The 25,329-nt window shown below is 43.9% G+C and overlaps 1 protein-coding gene across 1 annotated transcript in view; it reads right to left on the bottom strand.

The window, feature by feature from the left end:
• The window catches only part of CHST8 (carbohydrate sulfotransferase 8), a 256,829-nt gene that overhangs the window by 187,983 nt on the left and 43,517 nt on the right, over positions 1-25,329 (bottom strand). Inside the window, exon 2 of the mRNA XM_053399285.1 lies at positions 5,302-5,524. Within this exon, the coding sequence (XP_053255260.1) occupies positions 5,302-5,413 (112 nt within the window). The 5' untranslated portion in view covers positions 5,414-5,524. The remainder of the gene's footprint in view (positions 1-5,301; positions 5,525-25,329) is intronic.

Raw genomic sequence — 25,329 nt, 5'->3', positions numbered from 1 at the left:
CTAATGCATCAACGAATAAACAGCCCATTCTACCAAATGTTTACAAAGGAGAATATGGGTTTAACCCTAAGGATTTACAGCGTGCATTCAATGGGATTAACTATAGAACAATTTCTGTGATGGATTTTCACATGATTTGTTCCAGAAAACATTGGAAGAAAAATATGTACTCTGAAGCTAAAGCTTCCATGTTGTCCTGGCAGGGATGGGTGAATGTGTCTGTTTCCAGGTTCTCCTACTTTACCAACACACCTGTGAGAAAATTCACACACCAGCAATTTGGGGAAAGGGTGTATCTATTGAAATATAATGAAACCAATAAGCAAATTAACCAAATCAAAATAACGGAGGGTTAAATTCCCTTATGAGTCATGGGCAGATTGACTGGCTTTACCTGTGATGTTAGAAGAAAGGATTGGCAGGAACCCTTCCTCCTTGCTCCAGACACCCTGGGAATCTGGTCTTGGCATGCACTGTGGCATCACTGTTTTAGCATTCACCGCAGAACGTATGTCAAGAATAAGGGCACCCCGATGACAAAAGGTGACAAGAGGGCCCTTAACCCAACACTGCCTCATTTGATTACTCCCTAACTCTTACCCTGACTTCCCATACTAACCACCATCTGAACCAGTTGAACAATGCCACTCCAAACAAGACTCCCAGCAGTAGGAAGTAGGCAAAAAAGAAAAGGCCAAGGCAATTGAAGGGACTCCTGCCAAGATTCCTGCTTCACCCTTGAACAGGTGATGAACAGAGCATCTACTGCATAGGGGAGGGTGCAGCAAAGAGAAAACTGCAATGTTTAGGGTGTGGAGTTAGCTTAGAAGGCAAGCTCCTCCCCACTCTCTGATTGGCAGCAGACGGCACCTGATGAAAAGGCCCCAAGCCCGTGTTAAACCAAGTACACCTTTTTCTTGGAGGAACACAGATGTGGAAAATCCCACTCCCACACTAATGGGATGCGAAAGGGATTCTCATTCCACTCCACAATCTATGTTTAAAGATAAAGGTAAAGGTAAAGGGACCCCTGACAGTTAAGTCCACTCGCGAATGACTCGGATTGCGGCCCGCATCTCACTTTGAGGGAGCCAGAGTTTGTCCACTTCCGCAGACAGTTTTTCCGGGTCATGTGGCCAGCATGACTAAGTCGTTTTCTGCCGAAGCCAGAGCAGCGCATGGAAACACAGTTTACTTTCCCGCTGGAGCTGTACCTATTTATCTACTTGCACTGCGTGCTTTCAAACTGCTAGGTCAGCAGGAGCTGGGACCGAACAATGGGAGTTCACCCTGTCGCAAGGCCTTGCCACAATTCTTCATCAGTTCACAATTATTATTTTTTAAAAAAGAGGTCATTACAAAAATCTGCCAGCATTTTACCCTCACATTTCTGCTAATATGCAGATTATTGTATTGTAGAAAATGTTACCCAATATGGCCATTTTTTGCAAAGATTCTCCTCTGATGATATGATGCATTTTTGAACGTTACTCGCAGTAATATATAATATTCCCAGAATTGTGTGTGAGTGGGTGTGGGTGTGTGGGTGTACATGTACACAAATACATTTCTCTACACATTGTTTGGAACTGAATCACAACATTTGGAGAAGGGCAAATTTTGAAGATTCACTGTGTTTCAGTTTGTGAAACATTACAGGAAGGGCAAATTTGTTTGGTAAATTTCTCCCCCCAACCTTAGACTATTTGCCTTAGAAAACAGGTATTAACCTGAACGCAGCATTCCTTAGCACTGCAAGTAGGTTGCATGGACAAATGTTTGCTCCTGACTCCTCTTATTCTTCTGCCTCTCCCTCAACCTTAGAGGGAAATCTGCCTGCACCTATTGATCTCTCTCCCCCCCAGAGACCTCTTTGTCACTTCATTGCCTCCCCACCCTGACTTTGCTTAATTGCCCTTTCATTGCTCCTTAGAAAAGAGTTTTTTTAAAACTGTCCAGCCTTAGACAACTTTTTAGACATTTCCCACCACTTAGCCAATGTCTAATTTGCTGCATGCAAATTTGGCATACGTATACATATAGGCATAGACACTGAGCAATTCTTTGTTCTCTCGCTGTGATCATTAAAGTTTCTAACTGGTAATATTATTATTATTGTTATTATTATTATTATTATTATTAACTGGTAAGAGGCTCCTTTCCTTTTATTCTGCTTATCTACTGCCAAAGCAGGGAAGGAAGCCAATTCCCTGAAGCTTGACACTGAGCTAGAGTCTCCAACACACTAACCAATACATGGCACTGTCCCTACAGGTCTTCTGAAGCCATATGAGGCCACCATGCTGCTAAAGCTAAGCAGGTCAGGGTCTGCTCAGTAATGTAGATGGAGGACTGCCTGGGAACCACCGGCATACCACCTTGGGTTCCATGATGGAAGAAAGTGGGATTGAAACCTAAGGAAATATAATAAATAAAGTATGGAGAAAATAAGGAAAAAGGAAGGAAAGTTTCCTCTTTTTTTAAGGAAAGGCACCACTGAAGATACAGACTTAAACCCCCAGTTTTAAATTTAAGAACAGACACTGGTAGTTATGCATTGGGCTGAAGGACTCCCAATGCAAGTAGGAGAATTTACAGAAATCTGGCTGCATTCACATAACAATTTAATCCATTTCCCTAAGGTTTACCAAATGTCTAATTTCCAGATTGTATTTGAGCTTTCACAAGATTTAAAAGACAATTCCAGAAAACTAATGGGATCTAGCTTACATTGAGCATTCATTTCTGCATAATTTGATTCCAGAAAAAAACAAACCCAAACATTTGCAGCCCCCTTAAACTGGAAAATTGTGGGGTGGTAAAGCCACATGCAGTTCTTTCCTACTGTTTCCATGGGATAATCAATGGAGGAACAGAAGCAGACCTATGTGGGAAGAGCGAGAGCAGCAATGTTCTACAGTGACATTTGGTGTTGCTTTGCATTACACCCATGCAACGTGCCAGTGTATCAGTCAAAAAAACCCCACCATTCCATAATGCAACAGGTGCTGCAGTGTGAAAGGAACATCAGCAAAGTGCTTGCATTATCACCAAGAAAACTGACACAATATTCCCCACTTCTGAATGCACAATGTCACAATGATGCTACTTTCTCACTCCCCTCACTTCCATTACCATCTCATATATACCAGTGTCAAAACTAATTTCTAGGAAAGCCCTGGAAAGGCTGCCTTACCTTGTTTCATGTTGAAAAGCACCTCCCACCCCCTGCCGCTCCTCTCTCATGTCCTCAACTACAAAGACATGTACATAGGTTTTGTACAGCACTTCTCATTGAAGCCATTTTCCTCCTTCCTCACCTCACAGTCCTTCACCTCATTTGCCAACGCAACCACTTAATCCTGTTGGTGTTCCCCAAGATTTTGCTGATAATGTCACAGCACTGTATCTAAACTGAACAAGCCCACAGCCCCTTTGATTCAGCAACGGGGTGGAGAAAGAAGCTAAGAGCCTTCATGGCCAAGAAAGAGCAGCAGCCACTGGCAGGAAAGGACAGCTGGGGTTCTTAAACATTCCACTCAATGGGTGCACAGTCTGTGCATGCAATAGCTGAGCTGTACAAATCAATGTTTCACACAAACATTTGCATGTGCGTAGAAACAGCTCACACCTCTGTAGGTGTAACATGTGAACAAGCCCAGAAAAGCAGGACAGTAGGATACAAATATTCAGAAGGAAAGGTGGGAGTGGGATGTGGCAGCCTTTTTAGCTGCCTCCAATATATTGCTTCTGAAGCAAATACTGGAAATGCAGAGCATTCAGAGCAGCCCTATAAATTTTCATTGCGCCATTCCTTTGTAATAACATCCCTACAAGTATCTGCTCTCGGTGAAGCTACTACGCTTGTCATAGCCAACAATATACGTTCCACAGTTAATGCAGACATTCACAAAATCTGTTTTGTTCTTTGCAAAGTGCTGTCCATCAAAAACTGTTCCTGTTTAAAAGTGAATATCAGGTACCAGCATCTAAGTATCAGGATGTTTGTCAACTACCAGAAAAGGGGGCGGGCTGAGGCTCTAAGTACAACCACCACCATTCTGGGGAATATCTATCTATCTATATAGCAAGCCTTCGTTTCCAACAGATAAATGTAATCAAGGTTTATATGCTCAGAGAAGCCAACAGGATGGGATTGTTTCACTTGAAAGATCAGAAGAAAATTGTAACTAATGTTGTGGAAAATTACTTTGATATTGCTTTCTCAGTACAGGATTACAATTAGGTTGCAGTGTGAAGCACGGGGAAAGGATAAATGAATGGTAACAAATCAACACAAACAGCTACTGTCAGGAGCACTTTGCTGACGGAAAGTAATGTAAGCATTACTTAAAGTTTTATGACTCTCGTTTTATTCTGGCTTAAGTAGTACATCAAGGGTTTTGTATCATGGTTGCTCAGGCTAAAAACAATAAAGAACACTTTCTAGAGCAGACAGAGAATGTGAAGGAAGCAGACCATCTTTTATTAACCTTGTTTTATAAGCTACACTATCCCAAATTAAACTGGACTGAATGCATTAACAATGAGCAATGACTCTCTCCTCCAGCGTATAATTCTGCTCTACTTTTGAGGAGGTGGGATGCATGGAGAATGTGGACGCATCTAGTTTTAAGGCAGCTGTTCAGGCGCAATCCGGAAGTGGTGCAAATCTGTTCAGCTACGAAGGAGGGATACAAGGGGATAGCTGGATCTCTTCATACACATCAGCCTCCTTTATCACTTGATGGAGAACAATTGTGTGCTTTGGAAGTGCATAAGTGGCAGAACCTAGTGTTTCAAGTGAGAACCAAGCTGTGTTGAATTTTTCTGTTTTCATTTTTATACTGAACAAGGGGCTGCAGACCCTGCTCATTCCATTCACCAACCCTGCCTACCTACCAACCCCACTGCCAACCAATTTCCCCCCATGCCTGACCAACCCCCTCCCTTGACATCTCACCCACCTTCTTGCAAATCCCCTCACCACTTGCCCGCCCCTTCCTTCGCAGCTCACTCCAATTCCCAATTCCTTTTAAAGGAGGGGGGAGGCACTTCAGACAGTGCTTTTCTGAAGCACCTTCTCCCTCCATGAAAACTCGCTGCAGGCATATTTAACTAGAGGGGGGGTGGAGAGAAACCTTCCTTCACTTGACAATATGAACATTTCCAACAGACAAATACAGACCTCTTGGTCACCACGAGCATTTCTCACCAATGAGAATGATTTTGTCCAAACAAACAATTCAGATGGGGGTGGGGGGAACATAAGAAGATAATATGTTAAAACCCAAGTCTAACCTGGTGTTTGCTGATGAACAATTTCTTCTGGATCCTGCAGGTGGATGAAGACAACCAGCCCAGCTGCTCCAAACAGCAGGATGAAGGAGAACATGCAGGTCAGCTTCATCATTGACGTCCTCAAATCAATCCAGTTTGGGACCAGGGAAAGAAGAAAATGTGCTCCGTCTCCAAAGCAGAGATTAGGGTCATTATCTCAGCTGCCTTTCCATTCCAAGGCCACCTGTGGGTTGGGAGGGCAGGAGAAGAGAAGCATACACTCACTAAGACTCTATATCTCTCCTAGCGCCATACCCAAAACCTGTCCTCCAATTTCCCCAATTATTCCTTTCCCTGTTAGAAAAGTTTCCATTCTCATGCTGCTTTATTTTTTCTTTATAATTCTGGTGGCTGTAGGGTTGAGTTTGCTTATTTATTTAAACAGTTTACAGCCTGTCCTTCATTGAGACAAATACCGTTTTGTTGCAAGGTTGTGCTTTTCTTTTAGTTAAACATTTTTCAAACGGGATGTTGTAGCCCTTGGGCTGAATCAGATTCCCCAGCCCCAGTTTAGACAAAACTAATAAATATTGCATATACATCTCTAGGCATAGGAAGTTCATATCTGTTCTTTGTTGTCCTAGCAGAGGGACAGGATCGAGGCTCTCACCTTGCTGAGAATTGCCATATTGGGATTGGAAGCTCATTGCACCCATTTAGGAACAGGAAACCATAGTCCGCTAGAGAACTTCATGAACTCTTGGGCCCTCGCCATCCTGGTTCCATTGTGTCCCTGGCTATGGGTGGGTAGATGGATAAAGTACAACAAAGTGCTTTCACTTAGGACAGCCAGCCTCTAAACATGAGGAGGTCAGAGGGAAGAGCACCTGGGCAAAACCTTCTACTCATAGGCAACACATCTCAGTTATAATATATAAGAGGACAGATAGGGAGGAGGATCAGAAGTGGGTCTGTTCAAAAGTCTTCCAGACCCAGCAGTTAATAGAATCAAAAAATTGTAAAATTCTATGACTCCCAAGGGTAATTTAGCCCTACTCCCTGCAATGCAAGAATCACAGCTATTGCCTAACCCCACTCACCTCTAATGCTAGCCATGGAAGCAACCAGTGACATTTTGGAGTTTGAGAGTGGGAATCCCAAGGCTTGTTTTAAACAGTAATAAAAAGGGACGACCCAGCTGCAGGAGGAATTTACAGCTTTTTTGTACTCAATATTATACTCATAAGAAAATAAAGTATCTACATTTATTGCTCTTGTTTGTCCACATTAAACAAGAATGCACTATTCATTTGGGGGCCTAGTTCAGGATAGATGTTATCAGAATGTTATTTCATTGTCTGTTGTCTGTGTTTAACGGAAATTAATCTTGCAGTAGTAGCTTCCAGGGTTTTAGGGTTGAGTTTGCATTTATTATAGGAAAATAAGAATGGCACATATTGGGACATTTCCATGCTTGAAAAACCTTTTGGGCATAAACAAATACTAGAACCATTCTAGGGCATATCTGAATTGCAAATGTTCCAAAACTGTTCTTGGAATTATGAGAGTTTGTTTCCAGAGTCCACAAATTATGGTTAAGGTGGGTCACTGAGGTCTGCAGTTGTGGCTTTCAAACTGTGTTCTGGGGAGCCCTGAGTTAGTCTGGACTCTCAGTAACATTCTTCAGTTGAGAAGAAGAATGGCAGTTGAGAAGTGAAATGGCAAATTCAGAAGTGCAGGATCCCTTTATGATGTCACAGCCATGCCTGCTCGCAGCCACACTCCTCCCAACATTATACAACTTTTTAAGATTTTGCAATAATCTTTTAATTATATAATAATTAGAGATGCATTGCAATGGTCAGTACAGCTCTCTAGGTGTTGCATTTCAGCTAGATCTACTATCTTCTGTGCACTTACATGGGCAAAGGATTTTTTCTGTGTAACTTGTGTTTTCTGTGAAGTTCTATTGTACACAACGTGCACCCCATTCTCTTGAAACCAAAGTGCCTTGTGTTTTCAGTGCTCCTAAGGACTTAGCAGTGGTGTGAAACTAAGCCCAAATAAGCCTGCCCAGTGACCTAAGTGAACAGATGGTGTACTACAAAAAAATGCCTCTGACTATTCCATGTAGTCTTTGTGTTAAGCAGTTGTAGTAGGTAAGAGGGTCATGCACACCTTTTGCTCCCAAGCTAACATAACCTGTAGATGTCACAACTAAAAGTAATAAAGATTATTGTTGCACCAAAACCTTCAATCTATGATGTGAAAAATAATTGTTCATGTTGCACCCTTTCATGGTCTCCCCATAAAAACACATTGATATGCTTAGCAGAGAAGCCAGGAGCCAGCATCCCTGCCCCTAATCACCATAAGAGCATAAGAAGAATATCCTGCTGGATCAGGCCAGTGGCTCATCTAATTCAACATCCTGTTCTCTCAGTGGTCAGCCAGATTCCTGTGGAAAGAACACAAGCAGGACCGGAGTTCAACAGTTCTCTTCACAACGGCATTCAAAGGCACATTGCCTTCAACAGCAGAGGCAGAGGATGAGCACTGTGGTTAGCAGCTACTGATAGCCTTAATCTCTGTGAATGTGCCTAATCCTCTTTTAATGCCATCCAAGTTTGGCACTGCAACTTCCTGAAGCAACTTTGCCCCACCCAGAGCAAATAATTACACTGATTCGTGGCCTGCAATCTTAGTCCCGGGACTTTGTTGCACGACTCTTTCCTAAATTTAAACATGTGCACAACATGTATAGAAGAGGGTTGAGACAGCTAAAGTGCAGCCCTGTCAATATAAAGCCTAGTTCAAAGCATTCTCAATCCCATCCTTTGGAAAGGAACAGCAGATCGTTTATTCGAGGAGATTCACTGCTGGCTCATCCTCTTCCAAGTGGACCTGCAATGCTACGACAGCATCTTCAAAGTACTGCGACCAACTACAAAGGAAGGCAGGTCTCAAATCGTGACAACCCCAGGGATGGAGGAAGGGGGGCAGTGGGGGCGGTCAGCCCCAGGTGTCACTACTGAGGGGGCTGACAAAATGCCGGGCAGCACTCACCGCGTGTCTCTCCTGGGAATGACACAGTGGCTTGGGCACCTGCAGGCTCCGCGCTGCCCCAAATGGTCTGCCAGCCGCCTCCCCCTCACCTGTAGGGTGGCTGAGTGGGAGGAGGCAGGCAGACTCCTCCAAGGCCCTGTGGAGCGTCCTGCCCCACTTTGCCCCACTCTGCAGGCGGCTGGCCCTGCCCCTGGACACAGGACACACATGCCTATAAGCATTAAACGCCCGTTTGCAGATAGTAAACTCAGTCCTTTACAGAAGAATGCAGCAGAAGCAACTGTGGTTGGAATAGTAACATCAAAGGTTTTATTTATAAAGCAAATAACAAAACAACAAGACGACTCTCATATCCATCTTCTTCAGCAGAGGAGCAGAGAGAGAGAGAGAGGAGAGATTTAAATAGTTCCCATACTCATACATCAATTAAGTAATTAAAGGCAACCCACAACATTATGCAATGTGAGAATGAAACATTACAATACTAACATAACAGTGCCTGATCGGCTTGCTCCACCACTGGACACCTCCCCCAAAACCCCTGCCCCTTGCACTATCCTGAAGAAAATACAGATAAGGAGGAAACATAGGCTGCTCCAAGCAGATATAACCCTATATCTTATTGGATATATTCCTATATTCCTTTGCACTATGTTATCCTACTTCAAGAGAGGAAGTGGGATGTGCACAGAGGGAAGGCAACAGCTTTCCTAAGCTTCAAGAAAGCGACACAATAGGCACCAGTAGGAAAAGTACAATTCCTTGCATTATTTTAGCAACTTTCATACCCAAATGCATCAAGGCTGCTTTCACCCAATACTAGTCCTCTTAATCTTTAAAGTCATGGTGAGTAATTTGCCTGTCACTGAAACAGCACAAACACTCTCTCCCTAATGACTGAGAGCTCCATCTGTTTTGTCAAGGTGATTTTCAATTCGCATGCATTATTCTGAGATGAGCTATCCCCCGCTAATCTTCATTTGAGCTGTTAACGTGAAACCTCCAATTAAAAAGAGCTCTGGAAAACACACTCTGCCTTTCACACATCAGCCACCCACGAGTTAATAAGGAACAGAGACAGAGACTGGCAGTCTGAAGCACGAGTACTTGTACACGTTTAGCACTCACTTCCTCCTGCTTGAGTAACATTCAGTGGAATAACTGTGCATATGTTACAGGCAGACCGTCAGATATATAGCCAGTGTAGCGTAGTGGTTAGAGTGCTGAACTAGGTCTTGGGAGACCAGGGTTCAAATCCCCACTCAACCCTGAAGTTCACTGGGTGACTTTGCAAGTCAATCACTGCCTCTTAACCTAACCTCCCTCACAGGATTGTTGTGGGGATTAAATGAGGAGAGGAAGATCCATCCATGCCACACTGAGCTCCTTGGAGAAAAAAGTGGGCTAATACAGTGGTACCTCAGGTTGCAAACACCTCAGGTTACAAACACTTCAGGTTACAGACTCTGCTAACCCAGAAGTAGTACCTCGGGTTAAGAACTTTACCTCAGGATGAGAACATCATCCTGTGCGCTGGCGGCACAGCAGCAGCGGGAGGCCCCATTAGTGAAAACGCGCCTCAGGTTAAGAATGGTTTCAGGTTAAGAACGGACCTCCGGAACAAATTAAGCTTGTAACCAGAGGTACCACTGTAAAGGCAATAAAGAAATAATAAAAGAAATAGATATGGCAATGCCCCTAACAAACCATGATACTAAGGTCTCTAAAGCATGAAGGAAATGTTAAATGTATACAAGTACCCAGTATATTATATCACATATGAAGCCACATCAAATTCTCTTCTTGGGGGCTGGGTTATTGTCTGCAATTGGCTTTGTGAAAAGAGCTGCATTTTGGAATCCTCCTTATGGACCAACCCACCTATTTTTGCACATATATTTTTTTCAACAGTAGTTGTACACCACTCCCCACGAAAGAAGATTAGAATCTAACAAAGCCAAGAAAGGATCACAATCTTTGGAGGCCATTTTCACACCACACGGCCATTGAAATGGAAAACAAGACCAAGCCCTAGCCATTACACATCCTAATTATGGATTTCAACAGGGTATAACTGTGACTAACTGTCCTCCGATTGGGTCTGCCTTTGCCTTTGCCCTTTCACAAGCCAACCAGCAACATCCCTTGAAAGCAGAGCAGGGGCATCATCATGGGGGGGCAGGAACTTGCCCCCCAAGCACGTCGTGCAGTGCCAGTCCCCTCAGTCACGGGGGCAAGCTGGCATGCCTGAAACGGAGTGTGAGGAAATAGCCCGATATAAAACTTCTGAAGTTTGAAGCACTAGCGAAAGTTGCTGAATCTTAACCTTTGAAGTACCCATTCTCCTCATGCATTTTCAAGCAAAGGCTCATATCTGTAAAGAATTTTTCCATAATTGCAAATTGAAAAATCCCCATCTGAAAACTCTAATGCAATTTCTGTTGTCAGGGACGTGAAAGGTCTCACTCCCCTTGGTACTCCAGAGTTAACCTTTGCTAATGTGTGCATAACCTTCTGCCTTCATAAGCAGCTGAAGGTTTGGCAGACCCTCACAGGCTGGCGCTGCAGAAGTATTATTTGTATGAAGCTCTTGAGTTCCACTTTGCAAATCTTAATAAAATAGTTACTGACCTTTTTAGCTCATGTATAATTAAAGCAGGACCTAACATTTTGCAAATAAATAAAAGATAACAATTTTCTTCTACAGATCAATGGCATCTTCTGTAATATTTTTTTATAGAAACATTTGAAAGTTAAATTATGGTGCCTTTAAGTATAATAAGAGGATTTATTGTGCTGGCAACCGCTGGCTGGTCTTTGCACATTTTTCAGTTGTACACTGCACTCTAAAAATGCAAAACAATTATTAATATTGATCGAGACTAAAACAATATTGGATCTCAATACATCCCTACTTCTTTTATGAATTACTTTGCATTGCCAAGGTGATTATGATGAAAGACTTGTTGCACACTCAATTTCTTTTCAGCAAAAAACCTGGTGGGGAGCTGCTGCTTATGGCTGTACTGATAATAATAAGCCCATAGAATTATTCTTTAAACACACACACATTTTTAAAGCTCTGAGATGAGACATTTATCTCAGAAACTCCAGCTGGTGCAAAATGTAGCGACCAGATTATTAACTGTGGTTCCAAAACATATCTCATAACCCTTGTTTTCAAACAGTTGCACTGATCTGAAAGCCCCATACAACTCAGACCCCAAATACCTGAAAGATCTCATCCTTCCCTACAGACCTTCTTGGGTGCTGAGATTGGCAGAGGAGGCCCTCGTGATAGTTCATTTACCCTCAGAGACACACATTCTCTCTCTCTCTCTCTCTCTCTCTCTCTCTCTCTCTCTCTCTCTCTCTTTGTGTGTGTGTAAATCAAACCTCAAAAATCTTAAACCTCAATAATTTCAAAATCTCCAGGAAAGAGCAGGTAAAAATCTGAGGAGCATTCAGGGCACAAAGACTTCCAGAAGTAAGACAGCTTTGACCAGGTATCTGAAACTCAGAAGGAACCGGGCATGTACATTGGGGTAAATGCCAAACCAGTGGGGCTGAGATGAGCTTGTCCAGTGTTGATATAGCGAGGAGGAATATCTCCTTCCAATCTTTACTGCAGGGCACTTTCATCACCTCATGAGTTGGGAAGGAGATGATTCCCCTCTAAGTGGGGAACTTTCCTGCTTGGACTTTGGTTGGTTTGGTTTGGTTGAATTGGAACAAATTGGGTTCATGGGTTTTATCTGCAGATCCTCAATTTCCCCTTAATGTTATATGTAGTAAATATAACCCTTTTCCCCAACTTAAAGCACTGCCTCAAGTCTTCCTTGGGCTGGGTGTGATCACAAATGGTCATTGCATTTTGGTTTGGGTATATTAGGTAGGCTCACATTAAAATGTGAATTGAACTGAATTTCCCCCACTATCACTATGCACAATGAGTTACTGCTCTTCCAAGCACACAGCAACTCTGCAAGTTCCCTCTACCCAGCACACACTACATCTGGTTGCAGTTGTTTCCTAGGCTGCCTGAGTCTCTGGTCCTGCTTCTCATGGGAGTTGTCTGTGCTGCTCAGTCCTAATGGCAAGTTGCATGAGAGTTTCAGCTACTAGTGCATGTCTCCACCGAGAGTGCACACAGATATGGGGAATATTGCACTAGTTTTCCTGATTATTAAGCAAACGCTTCTGTTCTATTTTCTAACATCATTTTCACACTGCACTACCGGTTGTGTTATGGAACCATGACTTTTTGAATGATAAGTAAATAAATTTAGTAAGTAAATAAATTTGCTGTCACAGAACATAGGAAGCTGGCTTATACAGACTCAGACCTTTGGTTCATCTAGCTCAGTATTGTCTACAGGGACTGGAAGTGGCTCTCCAAGGTTTCATGCAACATTATTGTGCTGTGAGGGGCTTCTGATTCGACTGCTCACTTGGCACCAACCAAAATCTGAACGTAAGCTGAGCTTGCGTGACTTTATCGTGCTTACATCACATACGCTGGAAAGTTCCCAGGAGAGGCTAAATTTAAGCCTTTCAGTGCATTATTCTATAATTAACAAGTGATCTACAGCCATAGGTTATTTTTAAAATCAGTGCAGCAGTCTCAGTTCTTCCCACCACTCAGATCAAACTTCTGCTTCCCATGAATCATAGGACGGTGACTGCTGCTGGCTTCGGTAATAGGGAATTCAAAATTATTTCAGCTGCACTCTGTTGCTGATTGTGCTCAGTCAAAAGGAGTGAGAGACATACACCGCTCAAAAAAAAAAAGACTGACCCTACCATTAGGGAGAGTGAGACAGATGCTGATTTGGGGTGCCATGAACAGTTAGCTATTTGGTTTATTGCTATTGCATTTTCTCAGCTCAGGAGAGGCACTTGTGGGATTTTCTGTCTCAGATGCCAAAGCAACTTGGCTGGCCTTGGAAACCTTGATGCGTTTAGGGGGAGAGGTTGCAAGTGTCATTTTCTGCTCAGAAAAATGCCTGAGGTCAGCCCTGGACAAAAAATTATGTTAGAATTAACTGCCACCCCATCCTTCCTGCCAATTGTTCAAGGACCGATGTAAAAGTTTCAGGAAGCTGACTTGGATACTCCATAGAGTCCAGGTTAGCCTGAGGATAGTCTGGGGCAGAGCACTGTGTGTGTCATTTGGAGGGAAAATGTTTAAACCCTAACTATGACCCCTGAGGCTTAGAGCAGAATATACTGCCCTGAGACCCCTGGGTATAGGGCGGCATATAAATTTAATAAATAATAGTGATAAAAAGAAGAAACCTGGTGGATCAGACCAAGAGGTGTGGTTTTACCACACTGCGCACCCAAGATTTTTGTATCATTGTATTACCTGAGCAGAAAATATCCAGCATGGATAAAAAAACAAGAATATGACATTTCATAGAATCACAGAGTGGAAGGGACTGCGAGGGTCATCTAGTCCAACCCCCTGCAATGCAGGAATCTTTGAAGAGGTTTTGTAAAAAAGCCATTTAAACTTACTAAATTGTGTGGTCTGTTCACTGCTAGGGAGGGAGAGTGGGGGAAAGCAATGGAAGTGTTTTTAAATGGGGTATTTTAAAAGGGTCTAACAACCTGTATTTCCCATGTTTCACCATGCCACTGGTTCTTGTGCCTTTTAAAATTTCTGCTGGCACTCTCTTACTGGGAAGAGCATTATTTAGCCCCATGTTTCTGGATATAGGTATCCAACACATTCTTTTCAAACAACCAAATGGGGGTTAATTGGAACTAATATCTATAGTATCTAACTCCCCCTGCAGAAGCAGCCTAGAATAGCATTAGCTTTTTTGGGCTGCTGCATCACAGTGTTGACTCATGTTAAGGTTCTGGTCTACTAAGACACCTGGATACTTTTCACATGTACTATCGGCAAGCCAGGTGTCCCGCATCTTATAATTATGCACCTGATTATTCCCACCTAAGGGCAGAACCTTACATGTGTCCCTACTGAAATTCATTTTGTTAGTTTTGGCCCAGTTCTCCCCCCAAAGAAGGGGACCTCAAAAAGGATGTTGCAGAGCTGGGGAAAGGTTCAAAAAAGGGCAACCAAGATATTCAAGGGGAAGGAGAGACAAGGCCATGTTCAACCACATGGGGCAAGGAATCACAGGTGGAGAGCGCACTGTTGTGCTTCTGTCCAGCTTGCAGGCTTCCCACAAGTATCTGGTTGGTCACTGCAAGAACAGGATGCTGGACTAGACAGGCCATTTGCCTGATCCAGTAGGTTCAAGTTCTTATGACCTGACTTGGAGCTTTCAGCATTTCTCTGCTCCCCGGGGCTCTGCCCTGCAGAAGAATCCAGTCACACCCTCAATGCCTGCTCCTGTAGGAAGCTTGTCTACTCCACTCATCTGTCAGTTTTCTCCGTTTATCAGCCTTTGGTAATGCATTGTGAAGTGGACCAACCTGGATATCCAGCAGCTGGGCATTGTGAGTTGCTGCACATTGTTTAATACCACAAATCAGAGATGCTATTAAAGGAACTCCTGTGGCTGCAGATAGCAGTGTGCTAGCTGAGTACCCTTTTTCAGAGGGTAACAATGACTGGAGTCAGGCATGCACCCTGGGGTGGAAATTACAGCTTTATCCTGAAGATAGCTTCCTGCATACATCAGGGAGTGGCTGGAGAATCGTGCTGAGATTCCACCACATAACTAGGTATAATATTCCTACTGAGCACAGCAGGTAGGTAGGGGTGTGTGTGTGTTTTGCTTTTGAATCTGACCCTCTATTTATCCATCTTTGCAACTGTGCTTGAAACCCTTTCCCTGAGTGTGATCTTCAAAAGGCATTTATATGTAGCTGATATATCAAGAGCCCTTGCACACCCACCACGCAGCATAGACAAGGGTTGAAACGATTCCTTCAAGAATAAACTGCAGTGACCCCTCTTGCATAGGAAGCATTGTCACATAGAGTGGGAAGAGAGTGAGGTGGAAGGCATCATACCCCCAATTTCCAAACAGGAGGCTTTCTCAATGGAGAGCTCAGAGCAAACCAGGATGTTATGCATTCAGATCAAGACATTAGATTGCATCCACAAAACCACAGTGAACTAATGCACCTAAGAAGGTGGTGGACTCTCCTCCATGGGAGGTTTTAAACAGAGGGTGGATGGCCATCTACCAGGAATTCTTTAGCCGTGATTCCAGTATTGCAGGGGGTTGAACTGGATGACCCTTGGGACCCTTTCCAACTCTACAGTTCTATGACCTTATAGCCCCAGGGCCAATATTAATAATTATTATTATTTGTACCTTGCCCATCTGGCTGGGCTTCCCCAGCCACTCTGGGCAGCTTCCAACAAAATATTAAAATACAGAAATGCATCAAACATTAAAAGCTTCCCTAAACAGGGCTGCCTTCAGATGTCTTCTAAAAGTCTGGTAGTTGTTGTTCTCTTTGACATCTGGTGGGAGGGCATTCCACAGGGTGGGTGCCCTACCGAGAAGGCCCTCTGCCTGGTTCCCTGTAACTTGGCTTCTCGCAGTGAGGGAACCGCCAGAAGGCCCTTGGCGCTGGACCTTAGTGTCCAGGCACAATGATGGGGGTGGAGACGCTCCTTCAGATATACTGGACCAAAGATGAGGGCCCACCAGGCTTGTGTGTTGAGCACTCTGATTTATGGAAGTGAGCCATAGGCAACTTACGCCCACCATGAGCTTCCATATACACTGTGTCAGAAAGGTTTTGGGCATCACATGGCAGGACAGAGTCTCAAACAAAGATATGCTCTCCCAAGCCCACATTCCCAGCATGTCTACACTTCTGTCTCAGTGATTTCTACATTAGCTTGGCCGTGCACACAGAATGGAAGATGGCAGGATCCCCAAGGATATGCTCTACGGGGAGCTGGCTTCAGGCACTAGGCATGTTGGCAGACCAGCTCTGCATTACAAAGATGTCTGCAAATGTGACATAAAGGCTGACAATTTTAACCCCATCATGTGGGAACGCCTTACAGATGATCACAGTGCCTGAAGACAGATAGTAAGGGCATGTATGCACAGCAGCAACCACAGGAAGAATGACTGCTGGGAGGAGTGCAGAGAGAAGAAATGCCACAATGCACATGTAGCAGCAAAACTGGACACCTTCATCTGCCCCGGCTCCAATAAAACTTGTCTCTCCTGTATCAGTCTCTGCACCTGCTCCACACATCTTAATTCTCCAATGGTTTGACTTTACCCCCAAAGGTACTCTCTTCCATTGCCTACTGAGATAGACAGGAACCACCCTTGCTCATAATTTTGTATATCAGTGATGGCTAAGCCTCAGCCTGGAGCAAGCGGGGGTGGGGGGCAGGTCAGATCCTTCCCCATCACCATTTTTTCCCTACCTCCTCAAGACCTTGCCAATAGAAGAAGAGGAGGAGTTTGGATTTGATATCCCACTTTATCACTACCCAAAGGAGTCTCAAAGCGGCTAACATTCTCCTTTCCCTTCCTCCCCCACAACAAACTCTCTGTGAGGTGAGTGGGGCTGAGAGACTTCAGAGAAGTGTGACTAGCCCAAGGTCAGCCAGCAGCTACATGTGGAGGAACGGAGACACGAACCCGGTTCACCAGATTACGAGACCTCCGCTCTTAACCACTACACCACGCTGGCTCTCAATAGTGGCAGAAAGGAAGAGTAGGCATGGCACTGGGGTGTGTGGAGAGGTTTAAACTTCCCTTCATCATCAGATGGACCATTGGGTGAGCAGGAAGGGGTAGAATTAAACAGAACGTAGGAAAAAAAGAAAATCCTGAAAGAAACACAAAATACAATACCTTGATTGAAACCAAACAAAAATGACAGCATGGTGGAAAAAAGTGAACAGCCCATTGTTCCTCCCAATCCAGTCAGGATCCTGATGTGGATTGGAGGGTCCTATGCTGGCCATTTACTCTTAAAGAGTTTTTCTAATTGTGTGAATGGGGTGATGTTAGGGTTGGCCCCTAGTTAAGTTAGAAAGGACCCTGCTGTAAACAAACAAAATATTAGATTGTCAGAACTCATGTTTCTTCTGAATACAAGATAAGAAGAAAAACACTGCTGTTTTTATATCAACAACGCTGGTTACATATGGTGCTTTTCTGAGCATCACTTATTGGTCAGTTCGTCATCAGTATTCCCTTTGGAGCAGCCTCGTAGAGTTCCCCGATACTTATATTAAATGGAAAACTTAGCCGTCTCTTGGATGACAACGCCCAAAGGCCTTCGTGAGATTTGGTGTCTCGATTTCCCAGCCCCACTCCTTTCCCTTCTCTTTGTCCTTTTGATATCCTTGGTGCTTCTTTCATGAGTCCTTGGGGATTTGAAACTAATTTCCCTACCGTCATTAGTGAGAAACTTTATCCTTCATTAAAACCAAGCAGAGGGGTAGAAAAAGAGTGTGGCATTTTCACACCCTTTTTAACTTGATGAAGTGATATGCAAATAATCCTGCATGCAGAAGCGGCAATAGCTAGGCATTTGGGTTTGTTTTTTTAAAAAAACCCACCTTCCTCATTAAAAAGCAAGCAATTATGCTAAGAACAGAAAGAGGCAAAGAGTTCTCCTTCCCTGCCCGGTGCTAAAATTCCCCACATCCTGCAGATGTTTAATTGTCACCCAGGAGGAAAGAGCAGATTTAATTAATGGTGGAGGACAAAGAAAAGAAGGTGAGCTGAACACTCACTTTACAGCCAGGCGCTCAAGGAGCTGTGTGACTCTGCATCCCATTGCTAAGCCCACTATATGCAGAGTCACAGCCACATGCAAATCCCAGGAAACTGAGCAAACAGCAACTCAACTTCACAGACTTCTAGCTACGCAGTTAGAGTGGCAGTCAGAGGAGAACTAGAGGAGGACAAACAGGTCATGTTCCACCATGCCCTTTCTTCCAAGGAAGACCTGCAGCTGGAAGATTGCCACACATGGAGCCACTGGTGGGTGCAGATGTGCACTGCAATATTCATCTGCCCACCCAATCCCCCTTGAACTGGATGGCTGCATCTTCTGATGTGCCAGGTGGACAGGCACATGCAATGCACAATTAGGGATGGACCAATCTGTCCATCTGGTTTCTCTCCCTCTCTCTTCTTCATTTCCCCAGCCTTTAGTTCACCCCATTTTTGCATCTGTTTAGAGGGTGTTGCTTAAAAAGAAAAGAAAAGAAAACCCTCAGCACAAAAAATCCAATCCATTTTTATGCACATTTTTAAAGGGGGGAATATTTGCCATTTTGTTTGATATTTTTGAAATAATTTCCCCCACAATGTCATTATTAGATTCACCAAGATACACACTTTTTGTGCACATTGTTTTGGTTGGAGACCTGAATTGCAAAAGTCAGAGAAAGCATAGTTGAATTTCGGTTTACCTTTTTTAGGGGGGGGGGCGGAGGCATGAATTTGTTAGGTTCACATTCAAATACAAACATAACAAATCTCACCCTCCAATTCCTACTGCATTGCCTGCAATAAAGCATGCACAGTTCTATTGGGCTTAGAATAGCTTTCTTTTTTCATTTTAAAAAGGCTGTGAATATTAGAACACAGAGCCAGGCCAATGGATCAGGCCAATTGCCCATCTAGCTTAGCATCCTGTTCTCTGTCGCCAACCAGATGTCTATGTGAAATACACAAGCAGTATTTGTACACAAGAACATTCTACCCTCCTGTGAGTTCCAGCAACTGGTTTTCAGAAGCATTATTGTCTCCAACTGTGGAAGCAGCAAAAAGCCACTGTGGCTAGTAGCCATCCACACCCCTCTCCTCCATGAATTTGCAAATCTTCTCTTAAAGCCATCTAAGTTGGTGGCCATCGCTGTCTCTTGTGGTGCTGAGTTCCACAGTGTAACAATGTTCCATGTGAAGCAGCATTTCTTTTTATCTGTCCTGAATCTTCCAACATCCAGTTTCATTGGATGTTCATGAGTTCTAGTGTTATAAGGAGAAAGAAAACCCTTTCCCCTATCTACTTTCTCCATGCCATGCAGAACAAATGCAGCACGTTATCTGGACCATGGCTGTGGGAGGCCAATTTTTTTCTAATTTACTCTGTGCCACACCCCTCAGCCACTTCTGTTTTGATTGTTTTCTGGGGCTGTGAGCCAGCTTTACCAGAGACAGGCAGATGGAGCCTTACCTGACACAAGGGTCAAGTAAGTCACCTGGCCACTGATGAGCTGGTCACTGCAATACCATGCTGAAAGGCAGGGCCAGGAGCTTTCTTCTCTGGCAAATTCACAATGGAACAGAGGGCAGGACTTGGGTCCCACAGCCAGAAGCCCTTGGGTGACTTACATCATGGACTGCACAGGCCTCTGAAAGACTTCTTCAGGCATAAAGGGGAACAGCAATGTACAGATCCAGCCCTGTAATTGGCAGACAGTAGGAAGAAGAAGAGGAGGAGGAGGAGGAGGAGGAGGAGGAGGAGGAGGAGGATTTGATATCCCGCTTTATCACTACCTGAAGGAGTCTCAAAGCGGCTAACATTCTCCTTTCCCTTCCTCCCCCACAACAAACACTCTGTGAGGTGAGTGGGGCTGAGAGACTTCAAAGAAGTGTGACTAGCCCAAGGTCACCCAGCAGCTGCATGTGGAGGAGCGGAGACGCGAACCCGGTTCACCAGATTACGAGTCTATCGCTCTTAACCACTACACCACACTGGATTGGCCAGGCCTGGAATTAAGTGCTGGAGCCTATCTGTTTGTTTGTTTACCTCACCTGGTCAAAGCAGAGTTGCATACTCTGCCTGCTTCAACTTCTGACCTCAAAGCTCCTGAGCTGGAGAACTTGTGCTTTGCTTCCTCACAGCTGGATACTGTTTGGATCTTAGACTGCAAACTTGCCCTTCGGAATTTTCTAGCTGTTGATGCCCTGCTGTGGTAAGCTCCAGCAAATGGGAGACCCTCCCGAGAAGTGTCACCTAGTCCTATAACACCAGGAAAATGTGGGGTGTCTTGGGCAGAAGGCAACTGTGGGGAGTGAGGATTGCATCCTTGGCCCTCCCCTCCTTGGGTCACATTCACACCATACATTTAAAGGACTCTTGTACCCCTTTAACAGTCATGGAGAATCCTGGGAACTGTAGCTTGTTCAGGGTGCTGACCTCCCAGAGCCAGTCTTCCCAGCACCCTAAACAAACCAACGCTCCCAGAAGTTTCCATGACTGTTCAAGGGGCATCACTGCTTTAAATGCTTGGTGCAGATTTGATCCTAGTCATTTCTCAAACTGCCTCTGCAAGAGAGCAAAGTGTGAGGGAAAATATGTAGGCTTTCTGGTCCCTGCCTAGCAGAAGCTGTCAAGCCCCTCCTGTTCCCTGACAGTTGCAGAGGATGGGGAGGAAGCCCTGAAGGAAAATTCAGCCACAGCTTGCCAACGAAACGATCTGGAAACTGTCATCACTATAAATGCGCAATGAGGACGGCAGCACCTATCCTGGAGCATACAGTATAGACAAAACTAGCAAATAGAATTATCGGCTTTTGAAGAGTGTGAATTTTTGTCCACATTCCAAAATAAACCAACCATGAGCCCCCAGATACCAGTTTTTATATTTCATTAATGAGTCTCCCAGAAGTGCAAAAATAGTGGACGAAAGATTTCATGCAAGGGGAAAAAATGGAGCTTTTAGTTTTGAACACTTGTATTTTACTGATTAATCAATTCGCTTATTTTTAAAAATGCAAACACACATATATATTATTAATACCTCAATACTGGTGCCTTTCTGAGACATAAAAAGTAAAGTGTAAGATAACTTGCCATTTACAGAGCCCTTGGACTCATCATACATCATGACAAACCACAATTAGAGAAGCTTAACCATGGTTTGTATGGTATCTGGACCGGCAAACCACAGCTGTGACCCTTACCCTAAAGTCCAGAGGCTGCTGTGCTACAGGGAAAGGAGTGAACTGAGAAGATGGGAAACAAAAGCAGAAAAGCAGCTGGTTCACTATTGTTCAGTTGTGAAAACCATCATTCAATGTGCTTTCTGAACAGAACCATGGACAAGAAGGGAAAGCCATACTGAATATTGCTCCCTATTATTGCAATGCACCAGAACTTCAGGTATAAAAGGTGAAGCTCAAAACTCATGGGCCCAACCAGTTGAATTTAGCTCATAATTATTTAAATTGGTAGCCACTAATTAAGCAACTGAAGGGCACAATCCTGCAGTGTGTGGGTGGTAGGGAGGCATCTGTAGCTCTCCAGATGTTGCTGGACAGCACCCATAATCCTTGACTATTTTCCACGCTGACGGGGCTAATGAAAGTTGGAGTCCAACAACATCTGGAGGGGTACAGCTGTCCCTCAGCATCTGAGATGACAGATGCTCCCTCCCTCTAAATTCTCCTGCACAAGCCCCATTCTCTTGCACAGCTCTCATTCAAGTTTTAGTTAATTAAAATACTAATTAATTAGCACCTTTAGTTCTATGGAGAAAAAAACCCAACTTCCTCTTCATCTCACCTTATTGCAACACATAGATTTGTTTTGCTGTTGGAAGGGCCAAAGTTCATTGGTATATTTTCATATACCTTTCATACATAGCGACCCTTAAAAACAGGCAAACCTTTATAAAAGAGCTGCCTGACGAAGATATAATGATGCTGCCCTCCAGGGCAGAGAGACCTTGTCATTAGGAAAGAGCCTGCCAATCTCTGTGCTCTGAGCAAATACCACCGGCTGAACAAGATGGAAAGGATGACCTCTCCGTCGGGGAAATAGCATCCCATTCCAATTGAGGGCCACCAAATTATTCTTCCTTGAATGTGACAGCAGTGAGAGCTCACCGCAGCAGTGGCATCTGCAACGGCAGAGCTGAAGGAAGTGCCTCCCCGCCCCCTGGACTAAAAACAAAAACAAAACACCCTTAAAATTATCTCCTGTGAATTTTGACATCATTTATTCTCCATATATGAATTAAATGGTTGGCTCAAATCAATATGTAAAATTTGCCAAGGGGACCCTTGGGAACTGTCCAGGGTCCTGACCAGTTTAGTGATTTGAAAGAAGCTTTGTTTAATGATTCCACTTTGTTTAATGCTTCCACTTTGTGAGTCCAGGGAACCAGCAGAACAGAATACCAGGTCAAAACTGCAATGGCAGAAGCTACAACTGGCAGAATCCACTTGTTGGTTCTAAACCTAGCAACTACTTCCTCAAATCAGTGTGCTGCAACAGGAGGTTTTCATACGCTATCCCTCACCCTCCATGGCAAACAGCCCTTCCTGCTTTATCACTATGCCAAATCCTGCCCTCAAAAGTTCAGGTAAGCTTCATATTGTATGCCCAATTGCGATAATGCTAAACTGTGGTCCCCCAGATCATGCTGAACTGCAACTCCCATCATCGCTGACCATTGGTCACATCAGCAGGTGCTGATGGGAGCTGGAGTTCAGCAATATCTATAGGGCGTAAAGATGTAGGTAATGTCAGACATTAGTCTGTTGACTCCTGGCTTGCTCTCACTTTCCTCCAGTCCCCCTCCCCACTTCTTGGTATCTTTATTAGGAAAAGACTCCAGAGTCAGTCCACTGGAAATCTTTACAAAATAGGCAGAGGTAAGGTAAAGGGCAGCATCTAAAATGCAGATGGTTTGCAGAGCAACAAAGCTTCGATTTCTGAGCCCTTCTGTTCCAGCCACTTCATCTCTGCTCGGCTTTCTACAAAGCACCTCTGATTCATTTCAGATCCGAAACAATTCCACAGCCATGCCAAGTTCCTTAACTCACATCTCTCTGGGCAGAAAAGGTAAGAAAATAGTTACGATGTTAGCATACAGTGCACTAGATAGCTTTCCTGCACTATTGCCATTGAAATAAATGGGATCTGCACACCTCTTGCAGAACTTCATTCATATCAGTGGGGACTGTCCTGGAAAACCTTCTGATGGATGGCGTCCTTGGTGTGAACTGACAGGAGAGGGGGCAGAGAGAAGCATGTTACATCTTTATGACACTGTTCTTAAGGGGTTCATAATAATAGGATCAAGCAGAGCCCATAATATATTCTTAAGAAGAGACCTAATAAAAATTTATACCCTGAGCTGACCTACAAAAGTATGTGTAGATATGTGTGTGTGTGTGTGTGTGTGTGTGTGTGTGTGTGAGAGAGAGAGAGAGAGAGAGAGAGAGAGAGAGAGAGAGAGATACAATCAGCCCAAGCCGCAAATCCTTGCATGCTTGCATCCCCAATGTATTTACAATACAACTGGCAGCATCACAGAGAAAAGGGCTTTATGCGGTTGTAAAGATGCACACAGATTGTTTTGGGCACTGGGGCTAGAGGGAAAGTGCACAATTCATTTCCAGGATCATCATCTCCTCTACAGGAAATGAGCAGTACATACGGATGTTTCTTTAATTCATCTTGCCCTTCTCCTGTCTCAGGGAACTGGGTGTCGTTTCAAGAGTCAGTCAGTATTCATTACACTGGAAACAAATTGAGAAATTTCTATAAACTTTGAGGAAAGAGACACTTGGAGCTTCCATGCCTGACAGAATATGTTGGAAATATCCCAAGAGTCCAAGGAAATGGAATTGCATTTTTAAAAAAATCTCTCTAGGTGAACCATATTTGTATTCAAGTACATTTTTTGTGTGTTCTGAAAAAAAAATTATCTTGATCCTAAGAGGTATGAGGAAAAGACATGGCCATTATTTCCCAAACATCTGAAAGATGATGTATTCTCTCTCCCCCCCCTCCCTCCCCCCTCCCCCTCCATGCACTCACATTACACAAACATTCAATGAAGCTGAATGTTGGAAGAATCAGGACAGATACAAGAAAGGACTTATTTGCACAGTGCAGACTTAAAATATAGAACTTGCTCCTACAGGAGGCAGTGATGGCCACCAATGTGGATGGCTTTAGAAGAGGATGAGACAAATTCATTTGGGGGGGAGGGCGCTATTGATGGCTACTAGCCAGGATGGCTGTGCTCTGCTTCCACACTTGGAGGCAGCGATGTTTCTGAGTGCCAGGGTAGAATGCTCTGGGGCTCGAATCCTGCTGGCAGCTTTCCCACAGGCATCTGGTTGGCCACTGTGAGAGCAGGATGCTGGACTACATGGACCATTGGCCTGATCCAGCAGGCTCTTCTTATGTTCTTAAACACTAAGAGACTGGAGAAACACTTCCTTCTTATACCTGAAAGGTTTACAGAGAACAGCCCTTCAAGGATTTAGCCCCATGAGTTTCATCATGAGTCATGTAACTCATGAAGGTAAGTAGCCTTGCTGAATCAGACCAAAGGCCCATTGATGATGATTTAAGTTTATATAAACTTCATCTGAGGATCACAAGGTGGTTTACAGTATAAAAATACACAACATAACAAAATAATACCACCACCCCCAGTTTTAAAGGCATAGGCCTGGTTATTGAGAACAGTAGCTTTTAAGTAGCTCCCAGGCAGTAGCTTATAAATGTCAATGAGAAAACAGCTAACAATCTGAAGTGAATGGCACAAAAGGTAAAAAGGAAGGGAAGGGAAGAGAAGAGGAAAGAAGAAAACCTGGGCACTATTTATTAGTTACAATCAAATTGTTAAATGAAGCTCTTTAACTCCCAAACCAGGCTAAAATAGTAACTATTATATCAGAATTAATTCCTTTTTCAACTTACACTTCTTAAAAGGGAGAGTTCTGTTGTTATTTTTCTTACAGCTTCCCCCTTTTTTTCACAATGTGAATACTCTCTCCTCCCAAGTGTCTGTCTGTCTCCCCCTGTCATGATAGCTCATAGACACCCTCCTCCTGCGTACGCTAAATGTTTGGAATAATTTCTCACCCTCTGCCAGCCCATTTTTGCCTTCGTCTCCTGGGCATGACCAGAATATGCCAAGGCAATTTGGCATTTTTCATTTTGCCTCTTGGGAAGGCTGAACGTGAGGCCAGCTGGAGATTTTTTTATTAAGTTGAGAGATGTGAAGCGTATGTCAAAAAGCTTTCAAATAAATCC

This window comes from Podarcis raffonei, chromosome 8 (genome assembly GCF_027172205.1).
Source record: "Podarcis raffonei isolate rPodRaf1 chromosome 8, rPodRaf1.pri, whole genome shotgun sequence".
NCBI classification, from domain to species: Eukaryota; Metazoa; Chordata; class Lepidosauria; order Squamata; family Lacertidae; genus Podarcis; species Podarcis raffonei.
Note: the sequence above shows the minus strand (reverse complement) of the source record. Positions and strands in the feature narration are given on the sequence as shown.